Genomic DNA, 17517 nt, shown 5'->3' on the forward strand with positions numbered 1-17517 from the left:
AAATACAGTAGAAGAAGAATGGGTAGCTCTGAGGGATGAAGTAGTGAAGGCAGCAGAGGATACAGTAGGTAAAAAGACGAGGGCTGCTAGAAATCCTTGGGTAACAGAAGAAATATTGAATTTAATTGATGAAAGGAGAAAATATAAAAATGCAGTAAATGAAAAAAGGAATACAAAAGTCTCAAAAATGAGATCGACAGGAAGTGCAATATGGCTAAACAGGGATGGCTAGAGGACAAATGTAAGGATGTAGAAGCTTATCTCACTAGGGGTAAGATACACTCCTGGAAATGGAAAAAAGAACACATTGACACCGGTGTGTCAGACTCACCATACTTGCTCCGGACACTTCGAGAGGGCTGTACAAGCAATGATCACACGCACGGCACAGCGGACACACCAGGAACCGCGGTGTTGGCCGTCTAATGGCGCTAGCTGCGCAGCATTTGTGCACCGCCGCCGTCAGTGTCAGCCAGTTTGCCGTGGCATACGGAGCTCCATCGCAGTCTTTAACACTGGTAGCATGCCGCGACAGCGTGGACGTGAACCGTATGTGCAGTTGACGGACTTTGAGCGAGGGCGTATAGTGGGCATGCGGGAGGCCGGGTGGACGTACCGCCGAATTGCTCAACACGTGGGGCGTGAGGTCTCCACAGTACATCGATGTTGTCGCCAGTGGTCGGCGGAAGGTGCACGTGCCCGTCGACCTGGGACCGGACCGCAGCGACGCACGGATGCACGCCAAGACCGTAGGATCTTACACAGTGCCGTAGGGGACCGCACCGCCACTTCCCAGCAAATTAGGGACACTGTTGCTCCTGGGGTATCGGCGAGGACCATTCGCAACCGTCTCCATGAAGCTGGGCTACGGTCCCGGACACCGTTAGGCCGTCTTCTGCTCACGCCCCAACATCGTGCAGCCCGCCTCCAGTGGTGTCGCGACAGGCGTGAATGGAGGGACGAATGGAGACGTGTCGTCTTCAGCGATGAGAGTCGCTTCTGCCTTGGTGCCAATGATGGTCGTATGCGTGTTTGGCGCCGTGCAGGTGAGCGCCACAATCAGGACTGCATACGACCGAGGCACACAGGGCCAACACCCGGCCGGCATCATGGTGTGGGGAGCGATCTCCTACACTGGCCGTACACATCTGGTGATCGTCGAGGGGACACTGAATAGTGCACGGTACATCCAAACCGTCATCGAACTCATATTTCTACCATTCCCAGACCGGCAAGGGAACTTGCTGTTCCAACAGGATAATGCACGTCCGCATGTATCCCGTGCCACCCAATGTGCTCTAGAAGGTGTAAGTCAACTACCCTGGCCAGCAAGATCTCCGGATCTGTCCCCCATTGAGCATGTTTGGGACTGGATGAAGCGTCGTCTCACGCGGTCTGCACGTCCAGCACGAACGCTGGTCCAACTGAGGCGCCAGGTGGAAATGGCATGGCAAGCCGTTCCACAGGACTACATCCAGCATCTCTACGATCGTCTCCATGGGAGAATAGCAGCCTGCATTACTGCGAAAGGTGGATATACACTGTACTAGTGCCGACATTGTGCATGCTCTGTTGCCTGTGTCTATGTGCCTGTGGTTCTGTCAGTGTGATCATATGATGTATCTGACCCCAGGAATGTGTCAATAAAGTTTCCCCTTCCTGGGACAATGAATTCACGGTGTTCTTATTTCAATTTCCAGGAGTGTAGATACTGATCACAGGAAAATTAAAGAGACCTTTGGAGAGAAGAGAACCACTTGTATGAATATCAAGAGCTCAGATGGCAACCCAGTTCTAAGCAAAGAAGGGAAGGCAGAAAGGTGGAAGGAGTTAATAGAAGGTTTATACAAGGGCGATGTACTTGAGGAGAATATTATGGAAATGGAAGAGGATGTAGATGAAGACGAAATGGGAGATACCTGTACGATACTGCGTGAAGAGTTTGACAGAGCACTGAAAGACCTGAGTCGAAACAAGGCCCCTGGAGTAGACAACATTCCATTAGAACTACTGATGGCCTTGGCAGAGCCAGTCATGACAAAACTCTACCAGCTGATGAGAAAGATGTATGAGACAGGCGAAATACCCCCAGACTTCAACAAGAATATAATAATTCCAATCCCAAAGAAAGCAGGTGCTGACAGATGTGAAAATTACCGAACTATCAGTTTAATAAGTCACAGCTGCAAGATACTAACGCGAATTCCTTACAGACGAATGGAAAAACTGGTAGATGCGCAGCTCGGGGAGGATCAGTTTGGATTCCGTACAAATGTTGGAAAACGTGAGGCAATACTGACCTTACGACTTATCTTAGAAGAATTATTAAGAAAAGGCAAACCTACGTTTCTAGCATTTGTAGACTTAGAGAAAGTTTTTGACAATGTTGACTGGAATACTCTTTTTCAAATTCTAAAGGTGTCAGGGGTAAAACACAGGGAGCGAAAGGCTATTTACAATTTGTACAGAAACTAGATGGCGGTCATAAGAGTCGAGGGGCATGAAAGGGAAGCAGTGGTTGGGAAAGGAGTGAGACAGGGTTGTAGCCTCTCCCCGATGTTATTCAATCTGTATATTGAGCAAGCAGTAAAGGAAACAAAAGAAAAATTTGGAGTAGGTATTAAAATTCGTGGAGAAGAAGTAAAAACTTTGAGGTTCGCCGATGACATTGTAATTCTGTCAGAGACGGCAAAGGACTTGGAAGAGCAGTTGAACGGAATGGACAGTGTCTTGAAAGGAGGATATCAGATGAACATCAACAAAAGCAAAACGAGAATAATGGAATGTAGTCAAATTAAATCGGGTGATGCTGAGGGAATTAGATTAGGATATGAGACACTTAAAGTAGTAATGGAGTTTTGCTATTTAGGAAGTAAAATAACTGATGATGGTCGAAGTAGAGAGGATATAAAATGTAGACTGGCAATGGCAAGGAAAGCGTTTCTGAAGAAGAGAAATTTGTTTACATCGAATATAGATTTATGTATCAGGAAGTCGTTTCTGAAAGTATTTGTGTGGAGTGTAGCCATGTATGGAAGTGAAACATGGACGATAACTAGTTTGGACAAGAAGAGAATAGAAGCTTTCGAAATGTGGTGCTACAGAAGAATACTGAAGGTGGATAGATCACGTAACTAATGAGGAGGTACTGAATAGGATTGGGGAGAAGAGAAGTTTGTGGCACAACTTGACTAGAAGAAGGGATCGGTTGGTAGGACATGTTTTGAGGCATCAAGGGATCACAAATTTAGCATTGAAGGGCAGCGTGGAGGGTAAAAATCGTAGAGGGAGACCGAGAGATGAGTACACTAAGCAGATTCAGAAGGATGTAGGTTGCAGTAGGTACTGGGAGATGAAGAAGCTTGCACAGGATAGAGTAGCATGGAGAGCTGCATCAAACCAGTCTCAGGACTGAAGGCAACAACAACAACAACAATTATAAACTAAACATTTTCTGTTTTTGCTCGTAACGTATAATGTAAAACCTTCCTTCTTGCCAAATTTCATGATTCTACGTCAAGGGGAAGTGCCCTACAGCTTTCAACGACTGAATCTGCAAGTGTCAAAATATGTGTCACTTAGAACTTTAATATTTTCATATCACCAAGTGGCATATCGTAACGAAAAATATGAAGTAAACCAGTTTAGCTGTACGTAAGAGCTTTATGGGCACACTTTTGCAAGGAAAATTAGATAACGAATGAATGTATAAAATTCAATTCTGATCATATTCCAAATAAAATTCATGTCAACATACATTTTTATTGAGTGACAGCGTCAGTTGCAACAAATATTTTTCACACGATCAGTTTCGCTCTTTTGGCTACCATAAATGTTTCACAACTGAGTATGAAAGACAGACACCAAATAGATTTAAATAAATAACTGGCAGCTATGTGTAGTGCAATCGTGAATAATCTTACACAACAACTAGGCATAAGTGTAATGTATGCCGACATACATACAAAGCCTACTCAAAGGAATCCTGTTGTCAGTTGGAGTGCTCAGGACACACTGGCGCTGCAAAAAACGCTGTTATAAATATAAGGAACAAGGGGAATAAGAGTTGCAGCCAGCATAGAGCGGAGAAATCAGACTAAACAGCAGGTAGATACAAATAAATCCTAAATACTATGTCATAAAACGAAATGATGATACAATAAGAGCGAGTGTGTTTGAAAATAACATTGGCGTGAAAGTAGGAAGTCAACACGTTAAAACTATACATGATCTTTATTATATGTCACGATGACGACGAGCAAAGTACACCAGCTATGAGGCAACCAGCACGGAATGCCAGCTGCCGATGCTCTAAGTCACAGAAAAATTTGGACAAAATAATCAGTACACATTGTTTACGTTTATAACGTACCACTAACCAACAACCTCGATTATTTAAAGAATCGATATCCACTGTATGGATATGTGATTAGTTTACAGATGAGTTAATGTCTTAAACAGCTGACGTTAAGCAATAAAACCTTCTTGGCTGAAGACGCAAAAGTCTAGTATTTCATGCATCTCAATGTTCATGACATCATATGTCCTGACCTATGGTGTCTTGCAGTCACATGATTTTGCAGGTACGTTCACGGACGTTTGTGGATACTATCTACAAAATAGGTTGCGAGTAGAATTAGTAGTAAAGAAGTAATAAATGCAAACGTCAAGCCCGGTGCTTATTGCTGCACGAACAGAGGAATTTAGTAGCAAATTAATTTTTTTTCCTTTCATTTGTTGGTGTCAGCGAGAAAATGTTCCCAAAACGTTTGCAATTAAATACAAAATTTCTTGTGAATCACCAGATGATCTCATTCTAAAATACTTGGTGAAAATTATGTGGGTAATTTGCGCGCGGTGAGTTAAGCAGCTTCAAGATAGGTGCAACAGTTTCTAATTTAATACTTGACTTACTGTGTTAAATCATTAACCTAAGATTATACCTGTTAAAGAGTATAGCATGATAGTATTTTAAATTTTTAAATTCAGTCAGTCATTATATGAAGTACTGACAAATTTTTGCTGTGTCTGGAAGTCGCTGTATAGGCAAACTGCAACGGAGATTAATGGCCGGGCATCATTTCAGCGGTTTAGTAAAAGGATTTTCTGAGGTATGTCTAGTACATTGCCTCTTAATATAGCAAAAGGTTGAGCAATATTATAGTGGCTGTTCTGTAACACTGTGTAATGGAAACTGTTGTGTACACAGAAGACGGATTCGGAGTGGCTGTTCAAGTACGGGTCGTACCTGTCCGCAATATCGGAGCAGCTGCTACTCTACTGCTGGCTGGGCCACGATATCCTCACAGAGGTGAGTCTGCACACTGCTCCACAGTGCTTTATAATTTTACTAATACCACATTTTTAAAAAGAAGCCTCTCTACTCATCGTAAACATAGGTAACAAATCTCTCTGGGAACTTATACCAGTGGAGCCCTGCACCTAACCTGTCTGCATGCTAGCCACGCTGAACCTGCATCTGCGAGTTATGGGCAGGGGTGACATTTTGTATGACGGCACTCTCGTGTCTATACCACGCACCCTTTATTCTAAAATTGTACGCCAGTCTAGTGATTCCATGTGCCTCTCATGAGCAGCATTTCAGGGCGTATTTTCCAACAGGATAACGCTCGCTCACATACCGCTTTTATAACCCAACATGCCCTATAGAGTGTCGGCATGTTGCCTTGACGTGACATGTAACTCCTATACAATTTGTTCTAAGTATTAGTTTGTATAACCTCACATTTCAAGTTATTGCACTCTGTGCATTATGGTTCGTGATGGCAAGCTCCAATTCCTTAAAAAAATAATTAGCTAGCACTTCTGGAGGGCCTGCAGTTCGTTTTGTCCAGTAATATATTCTTAATGCTTCTCGATATAACACGACAGTGGCTCCCTCCAGCAACCCAGGTTGACCAACTTAAGCCTAAAATAACACGATGGTATAATCGAAGGTAAAGTCGTATTGCAACTTCTGAGCCATGACGTACACTACTGGCCATTAAAATTGCTACACCAAGAACAGACGATGAACAGGTAATACACTGGGCAAATATATTATACTAGAACTGACATGTGATTACATTTTCACGCAAATTTGGGTGAATAGCTCCTGAGAAATCAGTACAGAACAACCACCTCTGGCCCTAATAACGGCCTTGATACGCCTGGGAATTGAGTCAATTAGAGCTTGGATGGCGTGTACAGGTACAGCTGCCCATGCAGCTTCAACACGATACCACAGTTCATCAAGGGTAGTGACTGGCGTAAAGTGACGAGCCAGTTGCTCGGCCACCATTGACCAGACGTTTTAAATTGGTAAGAGAGCTAGACAATGTGCTGGCGAGGGCAGCAGTCGAACATTTTTTGTATGCAGAAAGGCCCGTACAGGACCTTCAACATGCGGTCGTGCATTATCCTGCAAAAAATTAGAGTATGGCGATGACGAATACACGCTTCCAATTCGCGTTCACCGCGATGTCGCCAAACAGGGATGCGACCATCATGATGCTTTAAACAGAACCTGGATTCATCCGAAGAAATGACGTTTTGCCATTCGTGCACCCAGATTCGTCATTGAGTACTCCATCGCAGGCGCTCCCGTCTGTGATGCAGCGTCAAGGGTAACCGCAGCCACGGTCTCCGAGCTGATAGTCCATGCTGCCGCAAACGTCGTCGAACTGTTCGTGCAGATTATTGTTATCTTGTAAACGTCCCCATCTGTTGACTCAGGGATCGAGACGTGGCTGCACGATCCGTTACAGCCGTTGGGATCCAGCACGGCGTTCCGTATTATCCTTCTCAACCCACCGATCCCATATTCTGCTAACAGTCATTGGACCTCGACCAATGCGAGCAGCAATGTCGCGATACGATAAACCACAATCGTGATAGGCTACAAACCGACCTTTATGAAAGTCGCAGACGTGTTGGTACGCATTTCTCCTCCTTACACGAGCCTTCACAACAACGTTTCACCAGGCAACACCGGTGAACTGCTGTTTGTGTATGAGAAATCGGTTGGAAACTTTCCTCACGTCAGCACGTTGTAGGTGTTGCCACCTGCGCCAACCTTGTGTGAATGCTCTGACAAGGTAATCATTTGCATATCACAGCATCTCCTTCCTGTCGGTTAAATTTCGCGTCTGTAGCACGTCATCTTCGTGGTGTAGCAATTTTAATGGCCAGTAGTGTATTGTTCTTTATTAGCTTAGGTAGCCTGCGTTTGTGACGCAAGCAGGCTACTCAGTGGCGTGCTCTGCGCGTGACGTGTGGACTGAGCAGCGGCCGTGCTGTGCTGTGCTGTGTTGCAGAGCGAGCGCCTGCAGATGTCTGCGTACAGCAGCGACTGGACGGCCGCCCCGCGCCGCCTGCGCGCTCAGCTGCGCGTCTTCCTCTGCCGCGCCCACCGCCCGCTGCGGCTCACCGCCAGCAAGTTCTACACCATCTCCAGGGACACCTTTCTGCTGGTGCGTGGTGCGCCTCTTCCGCTCGTCCGCTACCTCTCACTTAAGGGGAGGTTTACTATCTTTGGCCCGAAAACAGCACGTTTCTTCAGAATTTATTTCTCTGGGTGTGTTATAGATTCCAATGTCAAATTTGGTCAATATGTTTATTGATATTTCCTCTACAAAGTCGAAGAGCAAAGGCGGAAGTGAAGTCGGGACGAAACAAAATTTCGATGTAGGCCTCCACGCGCGGTATGTCACAGGTCAGCCGGCTCGTCTGAAATCAACATTGAGTCTACGTTAGCGAAGTATATAAGATTCTTTAGGAGTTGCTCCTCACTTAAGTTATTTGGACCATAGCAAACAAAATGGCGGCCATTTGAAAAAAATGGTTTTTTTTCATCGATTTTTTGCCTTCCTCGGCCAAGTAAAAATATTTATAGTTGATGGATCGCAATAAAAGTGGTAAACTCGTAGAAAATTTAGTTAGCTTCGTCGGAAACCACGAATCATGCCAATCGGTTCAGTAGATTTGAAGTTACCATACCGCGTAATAAACAAAAAAGTCTTTCGAGAAAAACGCCTTTGAAGTTTTGACTGCATTAAATGCAATATTATGCAACTTATGTTCAATCTGCTATTCCGTGTCCATAAACTAGATCTTCCTCTTTCCCATAGAGGGCGTTCTGCTCGATCTGGGCGATCCTGCGCTGCTCCAGAGCTGGTCACGGCAGGTGACAAGCGGTTTTCGGCCGCTTGAATCCGGTGGTCGTCCGAATCTTTGGCGAACTGCGTTGAATAGAGTCCCAAGATGACGTCCATCGCTGTCATCGTATTGAGAATTGCTGAATACCCCTCATTAAAGAGGCTCACTTCCAGGAAAGTCGCAATCTCAACAGTCTTCGCACGAGAATGCAAATGCTTGGGGGCAAACTTCCAAACACACCCGTTCAAACTTTCATTTGAATCTTGTATGTTTACTCCCAAGCACCGGTGCAATAACTCGTCCTCCGAAAGAGCCTCGTAGATCGGATGAATCACTTTTTTAACTTCTTTGGAGAGCGCCTGGTCTTGTTGATATTCGTCTAGATGTCCGGTAGCTTCTACAATGTGCCACTTGCATCAACTAGTTTCCCCAGCCAGATAATTTTGGTGTTGTGGGTGGTCATCCGTCGAACACTTGTGGAAATACGTTGCCCAAATTTCCTTCTTTATTTATTCCACCGAACTGGAATGCCGTAGGATTGCCAAGACATAGTACGTCGTAAGCTGCTTGATCACTTTATCAGTTTTAGTCATATGGTGTTGTGGGTGGTCATCCGGCGAACACTTTTGGAAATACGTTGCCCAAATTTCCTTCTTTATTTGTTCCACCGAATTGGAATGCCGTCGGATTGCCAAGCCGTAGTACATCGTAAGCTGCTTGATCACTTTATCAGTTTTAGTCATGGGCAAGAACATAGAATAATTTTCCGCGGCTACGAAGTCGAAATTCGCGAAAAAACTGGCACGTGAAAAAGGTCGATTTCAGGCAGGTGCATTTTTTTGTTCAACTGCGAATAACAAACATTTCCGTTCCGTATTCGGAAAAACCGTTTCAGAGGTGGAATGTAAACACTTTTATGGATCCAAAAATGCAAATAAAAAAACGATTTTATGCACAAAAAGGTAGTAAACCTCCACTTAAGATGGATTCACACTTGATGGCTCAAAAGTGTCGACATTCCCCAATGCGTTTCAAATGACGGTATTCACACAGGCTATAAGTGGGATGGGACTGGGTAGTACACGATGTCAGCGTGAAGATACCTCAGGAAGAAAGCACGGTGGCGTTGGTGGTGAGCACTGCAACTGGACATAGTATCCCCACAGTCACACATGTTACTGTAGTGCTATCCCATATCCTCTAGTCTTTATTATTTGGTTTGTCGACAATCGCGACAATGCAGATGTTCCATGACGACTTGGATGGTTTTTCCACCGAGTGTTCTTCCACAAAAGGGGCCATACTTCACTGCCTGACAAAAAATTACCTCTGAGAAGACATGATAGCATGTCAGTGTAACTTCACACACGTGCATAATTTCGACAGTTATGTAAATGGTTACAGTTTCAATTCCCTGTGACACGTAGAACAGCCGCTGGAGTGTATTATTCTTATTTCTTATCTAGTTTTCTCACCAGGTCTGCTAGGGATATACAGGGTGTATTAAAAATGTATGGTATAAATTGCAGGATACGTTCCTATATGGACATGAGTCTCGAAACGCTTTTTTTCCATGTTACAACCAATGTTTTCTAACTCATTGATCATGGGAAACACACAAGAACAGAACGCAGCAGCATAACACAAGCAATTCTCGCTAACAGGAGATGTTAAACATGTCCTCCGTGAGCATAGATGCATGTATCAACGCGCCGTCGTGGTGAATCTCGGATGCGCTGATATATCCCTATAGTATTGCGTACGGTTTCGCAGCTTTCCATAATATGGCCACGGAGACTCCGGACATGTAGTGCTGCGGTTCCATGCACAAGAGCTTTCAAATGTCCCACAAATAAATGTCCATTGGGTTTAGCTCCGGAGAGCGTGGAGGATATGCAATTTGCCCATATCTACCTATCCATCTGTCACTGAATCTCTTAATTAGAAGCCGACGGATATTAACACAAAAATGAAGAGATGCTCCATCGTGCATGAAGTACATGTTTTGTCGCACAGCTAAAGCACGTCTGCTAACAGGTCAGGTAACACATTCTCTACGACATTATGATACCTTTGTCCGTTGAGCGTGGGTGGAAGAAAGTGAAATCCTGTTAAACAGTCACCAACACTCACATTAAATTTTGTTTGATGACTTGCTTCAACAGTTGCTTGAGGATTGACGTCTGGGCATACATGCTGACTGTCCAAATTTACAATCTGTTCTCGTTGAAACTCGTCGGCGGAGCTGGGTTGTAACATGGAAACGAATCGTTTCCATACCCATATCACATAACGTAATTTCGTAGTTTACATGTGAGGGATTTTTTACGTACATTTTTGTTACAAGGGGCATGAAAAACGTCAGATGCTGAGCGATCACAGTGAAGGACACGAAGATATTGGCGTTCTCGTGTGAGCAACTGACACTGTTTGAAAAAGGGCTCATTGCCGGTCTTTATGTGGACAGCTGATCGAATCGTGCGATATCCAGATTTGTGAGGCATTTAGGTGTGTCGGACTGCAGGGGGACGTATCGACAGGCAAACTCGGCGTTAAAGGAGAATCCCTTCAGGTCTCCACTTGCCATCTCCATACAACACTTTATCCCGTCCCCTACCATTCGTCAGAGACTAGCAGCAGCCCGACTAGGGAATTGCTGCCCTACGTGTAGGCTGCCATTAATACCACAACATGAAGATCTGCATCTGAAGTAGTGCGTGACTAGGAAGCATAGATTCTGATGCATGGCATCGCATCCCGATGATTTGTGGTTCTGTATTATGAATGACCATCATCAGCGAGTAAGCCGGTGACGTTTAGAGAAGTCCTAACCTTCCAGTGTTTGAGAGATGCACAGCGGCGTTACTCTTGGCGTCGTGGTTTTGAGAGCCATAGAGTATAACTTCAGGTCATGGCCGGTAGTGAATTAGAGAAATCTGACAGCGCAATGGTATGTCACAGACATATTGGTCCTCGTGTGTTACCTCTCTTATGACAGTATTCTGGCCCCAATTTTGACAGGAAACAGCTCGTGCACATTCAGTGTGGTCGGAAATTCCCGTTACAAACTTCTAGGACTTGTAGAGGGTAGTGAGTACACAACATTTTGAAGAGGAACCCATGTCCGGAAACTATCGTTTCCGTTCTACGACAGTTTCAATGCAGATGGTTATTTCATCCACATCCACGTGATCCAGTACAAATGTTGCAATCCATTTGAAAAGAATACTGACTCGTTACGTTATTACTTATGCATTTGCATTACAACTTACACCTTATAGTTTACATTAGTCGACAACAACAAAGACCCAGAATCTACGGCACCATCCGCAACTTACCGATGCATTACAACAGCGGCTCTATGTGGCGACCTCCAACGCTGTTACACACATTGTACCTCCGAAGCATGTTCTGGTACACTCTCTCCATCCCACATGGTGTCTCTTCAATGTCTTGTGCAGCGGCCAGAATTCGTTCTAGCACATCTTCCTCTGTCTCTACAGGAGTCTCATAAATTAGGCTCTTCATACGACCCCACAAGAACTAGTCCATAGGGCTTAAATCCGGCGATCGTGGCGGCCATGCGGTTGGACCACCACGGCCTATTCATTTTTCACCATATCGTCTGTTGTAGAACGGAAACGATACGATTCTGGACATGGGTTCCTATTCAAAATGTTCTGTACTCACTACCCTCTAAATGTCCTAGAAGTTTGTAACGGGAATTTCCGACCACCCTGTATAGCAAGTGTGTCTATGAACTGTCAGCCTAATGTTTAGGTACTCCTGTGGCCAACAAGGTCCCCGATAGAAGATAGGCGTCACCAGCCCGAACGTCAACTGTGTCTATGAACTGTCAGCCTGATGTTTAGGTACTCCTGTGGCCAACAAGGTCCCCGATAGAAGATAGGCGTGACCAGCCCGGACGTCAACTGTGTCCCAGCGCCAATATCCGGGATATCACGGACCAGTTGCAACAGTTGTGAGTCAGCTTTCCTCAGGAGAGGCTACAGCAGACTTACGATACCTTTTCCAGCCGCATTAGTGCGCGCATCCACGCCAGAGCGGATGGAACGTCAAACTCACGTGCGAGCTCAAAGTACCAAGGTCCGCAGCTCGCAGTCTAGTGGCTAGCGTTGCTGCCTCAGGATCACTAGGCCCCGGGTTCGGATCCCGGCCGGGTCGGGGCTTTTCTGTGCCTGGGTACTAGGTGTCCATGTTGTCCTCATCATATCATCATCGTCATTTGTGAACGTGGCTAAAATTGGACTGTGTGAAGATTGGTACATTGTAAGGGCGCTGATGACCGCGCAGTTGAGCGCCCCAAAAACCAAACATCTTCATAGTGCCAAGTTACTTGACTCTATTTTTTAGTCACTGAAATAATGTCACATACCCTCTGAAGACATGAATTTTAATTTCTATTTATCTTGAAACAGTTGTGTGGTGGCTGTAAAAAATTACGTAGCTTGTAGTCGTGAGAACTTATTTCCACAAAAAGTTGCCCTGGCTGACAATGCTTTCCTTTACTAAGAGACCAAAGCCCCAGTACATAATATTATTACGCAGTCTGACTGCCCTTCAGGTACAATTCGATATACACTTATTACGACGGATATTTTTGGCATCTGAAATGTTTTACTGTTGTAAATTGAGCAAATTTATCATCACTGAATCTAATCTTGGATCCCACAAGCATAACCTAGATCACCCCTTTGTAGGTAAGACCTAAACGTCATTGTGGATTCAATTATAATTTATTAAACTTTGCTGTTATGATCTGGTAATATTACTACCCTACAAAATATTGCATCAGTACTACTTATATGGAATTCTCGACGCAAATTCGCCCTTCCGTACAGTTCGTAAGGATTGAGAAGTAATTCTCATCAAACTAATGACTGAGCTGAAGTAACAAAATCATTTCTCTTATTACTCCTGTACAAGGCTATATACTGTAAGTACTCATAGTTTCTCAACCGTCACCATCATGGTAAAGAATATTTCTTTTAATTAAACTGATGAGGGAACGGAATGTGAAGAAAGAGAAGAGATTCTCTTTTTACTTGTTGTTATTAAATCCTAAATAATGCAAATGTTTAACATGGAACAATAAGTTCAATGTAACGTAAATCACATAGTATACACGCTACTTCCAGACGAAGACCTGCTCTTCAGCGTAGCAGTGAAATCACTTATACAAAATACAATAAACCTTTGGCGAATAAAGTATCGACTTGTTTAAACTAGATTGCGGTCAAGCACAGCCTGTAAAAAAAAAAAAGAAAAACCGAGTCTGCTCTATAGTAATCGTAAGCATGAATACCGCTTTGCTGTTCTTTCTGCTTCCATACCCAAGGAATATTACTTTTCCAATATTCCACCCAAGTTAGTAATTACAGAAAAATATTACCTTGTCTTGGGAAGTAGACGGATGGAGAAGTTTTATGTACAATTCTCAGCATAACTTCATGAATACATAACCTACGTTGCTTTCATACATCACTCTCCATCTCTCTCAGAGTAATTCAGCATACTCATTAACACACTATATCACACACATGCAAAAGCACAGCTTCACTCCAGAACAGAGTCGAAGGGAGTAAGACGAAGGTGAAGAGTTGTGTTCCGCTTCTAACTTGTAAGCCACGTGGGCCGATACAGTGCCCTCAATCCTCATGGCTGAGTCACTTCTCACCTCAAAGTTTTTAGCCAAGTCAAACTAATGTAGCAGTGATACTACCGAAAATCAGTGGGCGCAGATATGGCAGCAAAGATTGTTCACGAGTGTAAAAGAATAATTTATGTAAGCTGGCAAATTACAACAGAGTACTTTCACAGTGTTCTCCTGTACCTTATATTTTCAAGAAGTATTATGCTAAAGATATGTATAATCAGCTCTTTCTTACCTTCAAGATGAATGTGAGCTCTGCTTGAGTGTCGATGTAGGTAAGTGAGTAAATGAAATAATAGACCTACCATATTCCATTTGAGCTGCAACTTGTTTTATCCTATTTGTTTACCTGTCCCCTGTTATCGCACATCATTGCAATCCATTACACCACACTATTTCACTACTATCTGTCTTGACATCCTAGGCTCCTCTGTCTGTGATGTGATGTTACGTTGGGGTCCTCTCGCAGTGTATCTGTAGCGCACACCACGCTTTTCACCAACTGCACCACATGGCTTCACATTGTAACCTGAAGAGTACAGTTCTTCGAAACAGTTTCCGATCCTTAATGGTGTTTTTTTTTTTTTTTTTTTTTTCTTATCAGAGTTCCATATAAAATTGAGACTGATATGAGGACAACTTTAACTATTCACTTACTTATAAAAAAGTTTTTATTTTTAAATAACGTCAGGTGACATCGAACTTTTCCTAAGATTTAGTCACCTTACAGTATAACTGATAGCAAAATATGATTTTCGGTTTACATTACTTGGAGTGAGAAAAAGCCTACACTGTACGCTGCAAATAGGAACGTAAACTGATGAAGCAGTTTCCATTAAATAATCTTCTTCATAACAGAGCGCTCTATTGAAGGAGAAAAAATTTTTGTTTGTCAGATTATTTGGTACTATGAAAAAAACTCGGTGGATATTGTAAACAGGAGCTACGTGTTAGTATGTACACACGGAGTCCAAGAAAAAAGTCACATGTTGCTACAGGCACAAAACTTGCAGAAATTTCGTAATTATATGTCAGAGAACCAATACGTGCTGAGTTATGGACCTTTTTTTTACGACGAGTAATGTGAAGTACTTACGGACGACGTAGGATTCACAAGAGATGACATAGTAAATTACCACAATAGTTACTTGGTGGTAGATGCAGATCCTCGAGCAAACGTGGAAGTGAGGCACCAGGATCGCTACGGTATCAATGTAGGGGCAAGTGAGAGACGCTTAAGGTCACACACTTTACCAAATAGATTAACAGGGTCTTTGGATCAATGCTTTTTGCGTGATGAATTACCAGCGCTATTAGAGAGCATTCTCATGCAGAAAGACTACGAGTATGGTTTATGCATGACGGTACACCACCCCGTTTTCTACGAATTGTGCGACAGCACCTCACCACAACGTTTCGTGGGGTATGAATTTGTCGAGGATCTGCGTTGGCATAGACTCCGCTCCTAAGCATTTCACGCAATCCGAATGGAGTCAGGTACATCTGAAATAGAACGTGCTTAACTGCGAAAAAGGGATGGAGGATGTATCAGAATGAATGGTAACCTCAAGCATCGCTGCATAATATTGTGTCTACTTCTACCTAACACACAGATCGGGACGAGAAAACTGATTGATCCACATCTCACCGGTATTGATTTCCGACCACCTGAGTACAGGACTGTTTCTTCTAGTTTTGAGCAACACTACCACGTTGGAATATGACACACCCTGTATATTTTCACCATCAAATAAATGCGGAGGTTTTAAAAAGTCTGGACGATACTTTTCCTGTTGTTTCGGTTCTCAGGAGTTTAACACACAATAGTTTATGAACGGCAGTGATAAAGCCGTTATGCCGGCCGGCGTGGCCGAGTGGTTCTAGGCACTTCAGTCTGGAACCGCGCGACCGCTACGATCGCAGGTTCAAATCCTGACTGGGGCATGGATGTGTGTGATGTCCATAGGTTAGTTAGGTTTAAGTAGTTCTACGTTCTAGGGGACTGATGACCTCAGATGTTAAGTCCCATAGCGCTCAGAGCCATTTTTTGAAAGCCTTTATGAAGAGCGTGTTTTTCTCATTAATAAACTTTATTATTCCTAGTTCCTAAATTACCATACTGCTGGGTGTTAAAAAAAATTGTTTGATATTTTAAGAGTTGGTAGTACAGACAAAAAATATTTCCAGTGTACATGGGCATTAAGGCGCAGACCTAGTACATCACTACTGTGAAAAACAAATCTTCTACTGGAAGCTACTTGCTGTTACAAACGACCTACAGAATCCATGAAATAAATAAGGACACAATGCTCTAGTATTGTACTGGACACAGCAGGCAGTAAACGTCTGTTACTGTTGTTACTGTAAACTGTATGACAGTTCTTGACAAGTGCAGGTGAATATGGTTTACAGTAACAACACTAACAGGTGTTTACTGCATGTACAATGGCATAGGAATGTGTCATTTGTTTACTGCATTCTGTAAGTGGCATGAATAGCAAAGAACTCGTAGGAGAAATGTTTCGCAGTAGTAAAGATGAATACGTCCTGATAGCTCTTGAGGTATGCATTTCAGACCCCACGTTTACTGGAAATTTTTTCCTTGCTCTGATCTTAAAATATGGATTTTTGTAACACCTATATTCGGACTTTGTATCCCTGAAGGATTCTAATAGGGTCTCTTCTAGCGTTCGGTACTGTGCTAGGGAAAGTGACTGCACTATTTTATACTGACGTCGCCTACCGCTACGTTCTGTTGATGTTCAGAAAAAATAATAAATCGATCTTTACAGTGCCTATAGTGCAAACTTCCGGACATCAGTTTGTTTCAGATCGCAGCTGTAAAATGATCTGTGTTCTTGTCCTTTCTTTTGTTTGTAAAAGTCATGAACACTCGAATCTTGAACTGGTCTTTCTTTCCACCTTTCATTATCCACGCTTCGTTCTTGTTATCCACGTACGAGCAAGTAAATTTGCGCAGTGAAGATTTTAAGCAGACAGTAACCCACACAAAATTCCTTTAGGTTCTTGTCCTTCTTGTTATCGATTTAAGTTTCCGACACCTCGTTCAGAGAAGATAATCTCTGTTTATCGTGCACTGCAGACTAATAGTCACCGCTGCGGTGGACTGTTGCAGTTGATGAACGCGTCTTTTTCGTACTACGCTGTGCTGAGGCAGCTGAATGGAGACTGATGAAGCGGGCGCCGGACCTGGGACGACGACACCAGCAGCAGACAACGCACGGGACGCTCGGAGGCTCCACCATCACCTTTATGTACCTGCTGTGACTGCTGGCACAGAATAACGCATACTGCAGCCCAAAAACTGATCAAGAATCTGTTTGTAACGTAAATGATAAATTAGTTTTGTCTTTCCGTTAGAAATTTCAATGCAGAATAACGATACGTATCAATGTATACAAAAAACGTTTCGATCATTTCGTTCCTTATCTATATAACATAAAATATTATTCACTTGTGCTTCAGGTCTCATTTTACAGCTTGCCAGCACCCCTCTGAGTTCACTGGTATCTTTAAAATTACGCTTATTTCCCGCGAAAGTGCTTCTCTATGTTTTCCTTTCTTTATGGCAATAAATTGTCCACAACAGAATGGACATACAAACAGTTGTTTCCATTATCCTACAAAACGTAAATTTTCCAAAAATACAGAGGATCTTATCGTTT

The 17517-nt window shown here is 43.4% G+C and overlaps 1 protein-coding gene across 1 annotated transcript in view; it reads left to right on the forward strand.

Annotated features, from left to right (window-relative positions):
• Positions 1-17257, forward strand: part of LOC126267993 (odorant receptor Or2-like) — a 62330-nt gene extending 45073 nt beyond the window's left edge. The window contains exons 6-8 of the mRNA XM_049973356.1: positions 5210-5311; positions 7317-7472; positions 16968-17257. Coding sequence (XP_049829313.1) covers positions 5210-5311; positions 7317-7472; positions 16968-17024 — 315 coding nt within the window. The 3' untranslated portion in view covers positions 17025-17257. The remainder of the gene's footprint in view (positions 1-5209; positions 5312-7316; positions 7473-16967) is intronic.
• Positions 17258-17517: the final 260 nt, after the last annotated feature.

Source organism: Schistocerca gregaria, chromosome 4 (assembly GCF_023897955.1).
Source record: "Schistocerca gregaria isolate iqSchGreg1 chromosome 4, iqSchGreg1.2, whole genome shotgun sequence".
In the NCBI taxonomy this organism is placed as follows: domain Eukaryota; kingdom Metazoa; phylum Arthropoda; class Insecta; order Orthoptera; family Acrididae; genus Schistocerca; species Schistocerca gregaria.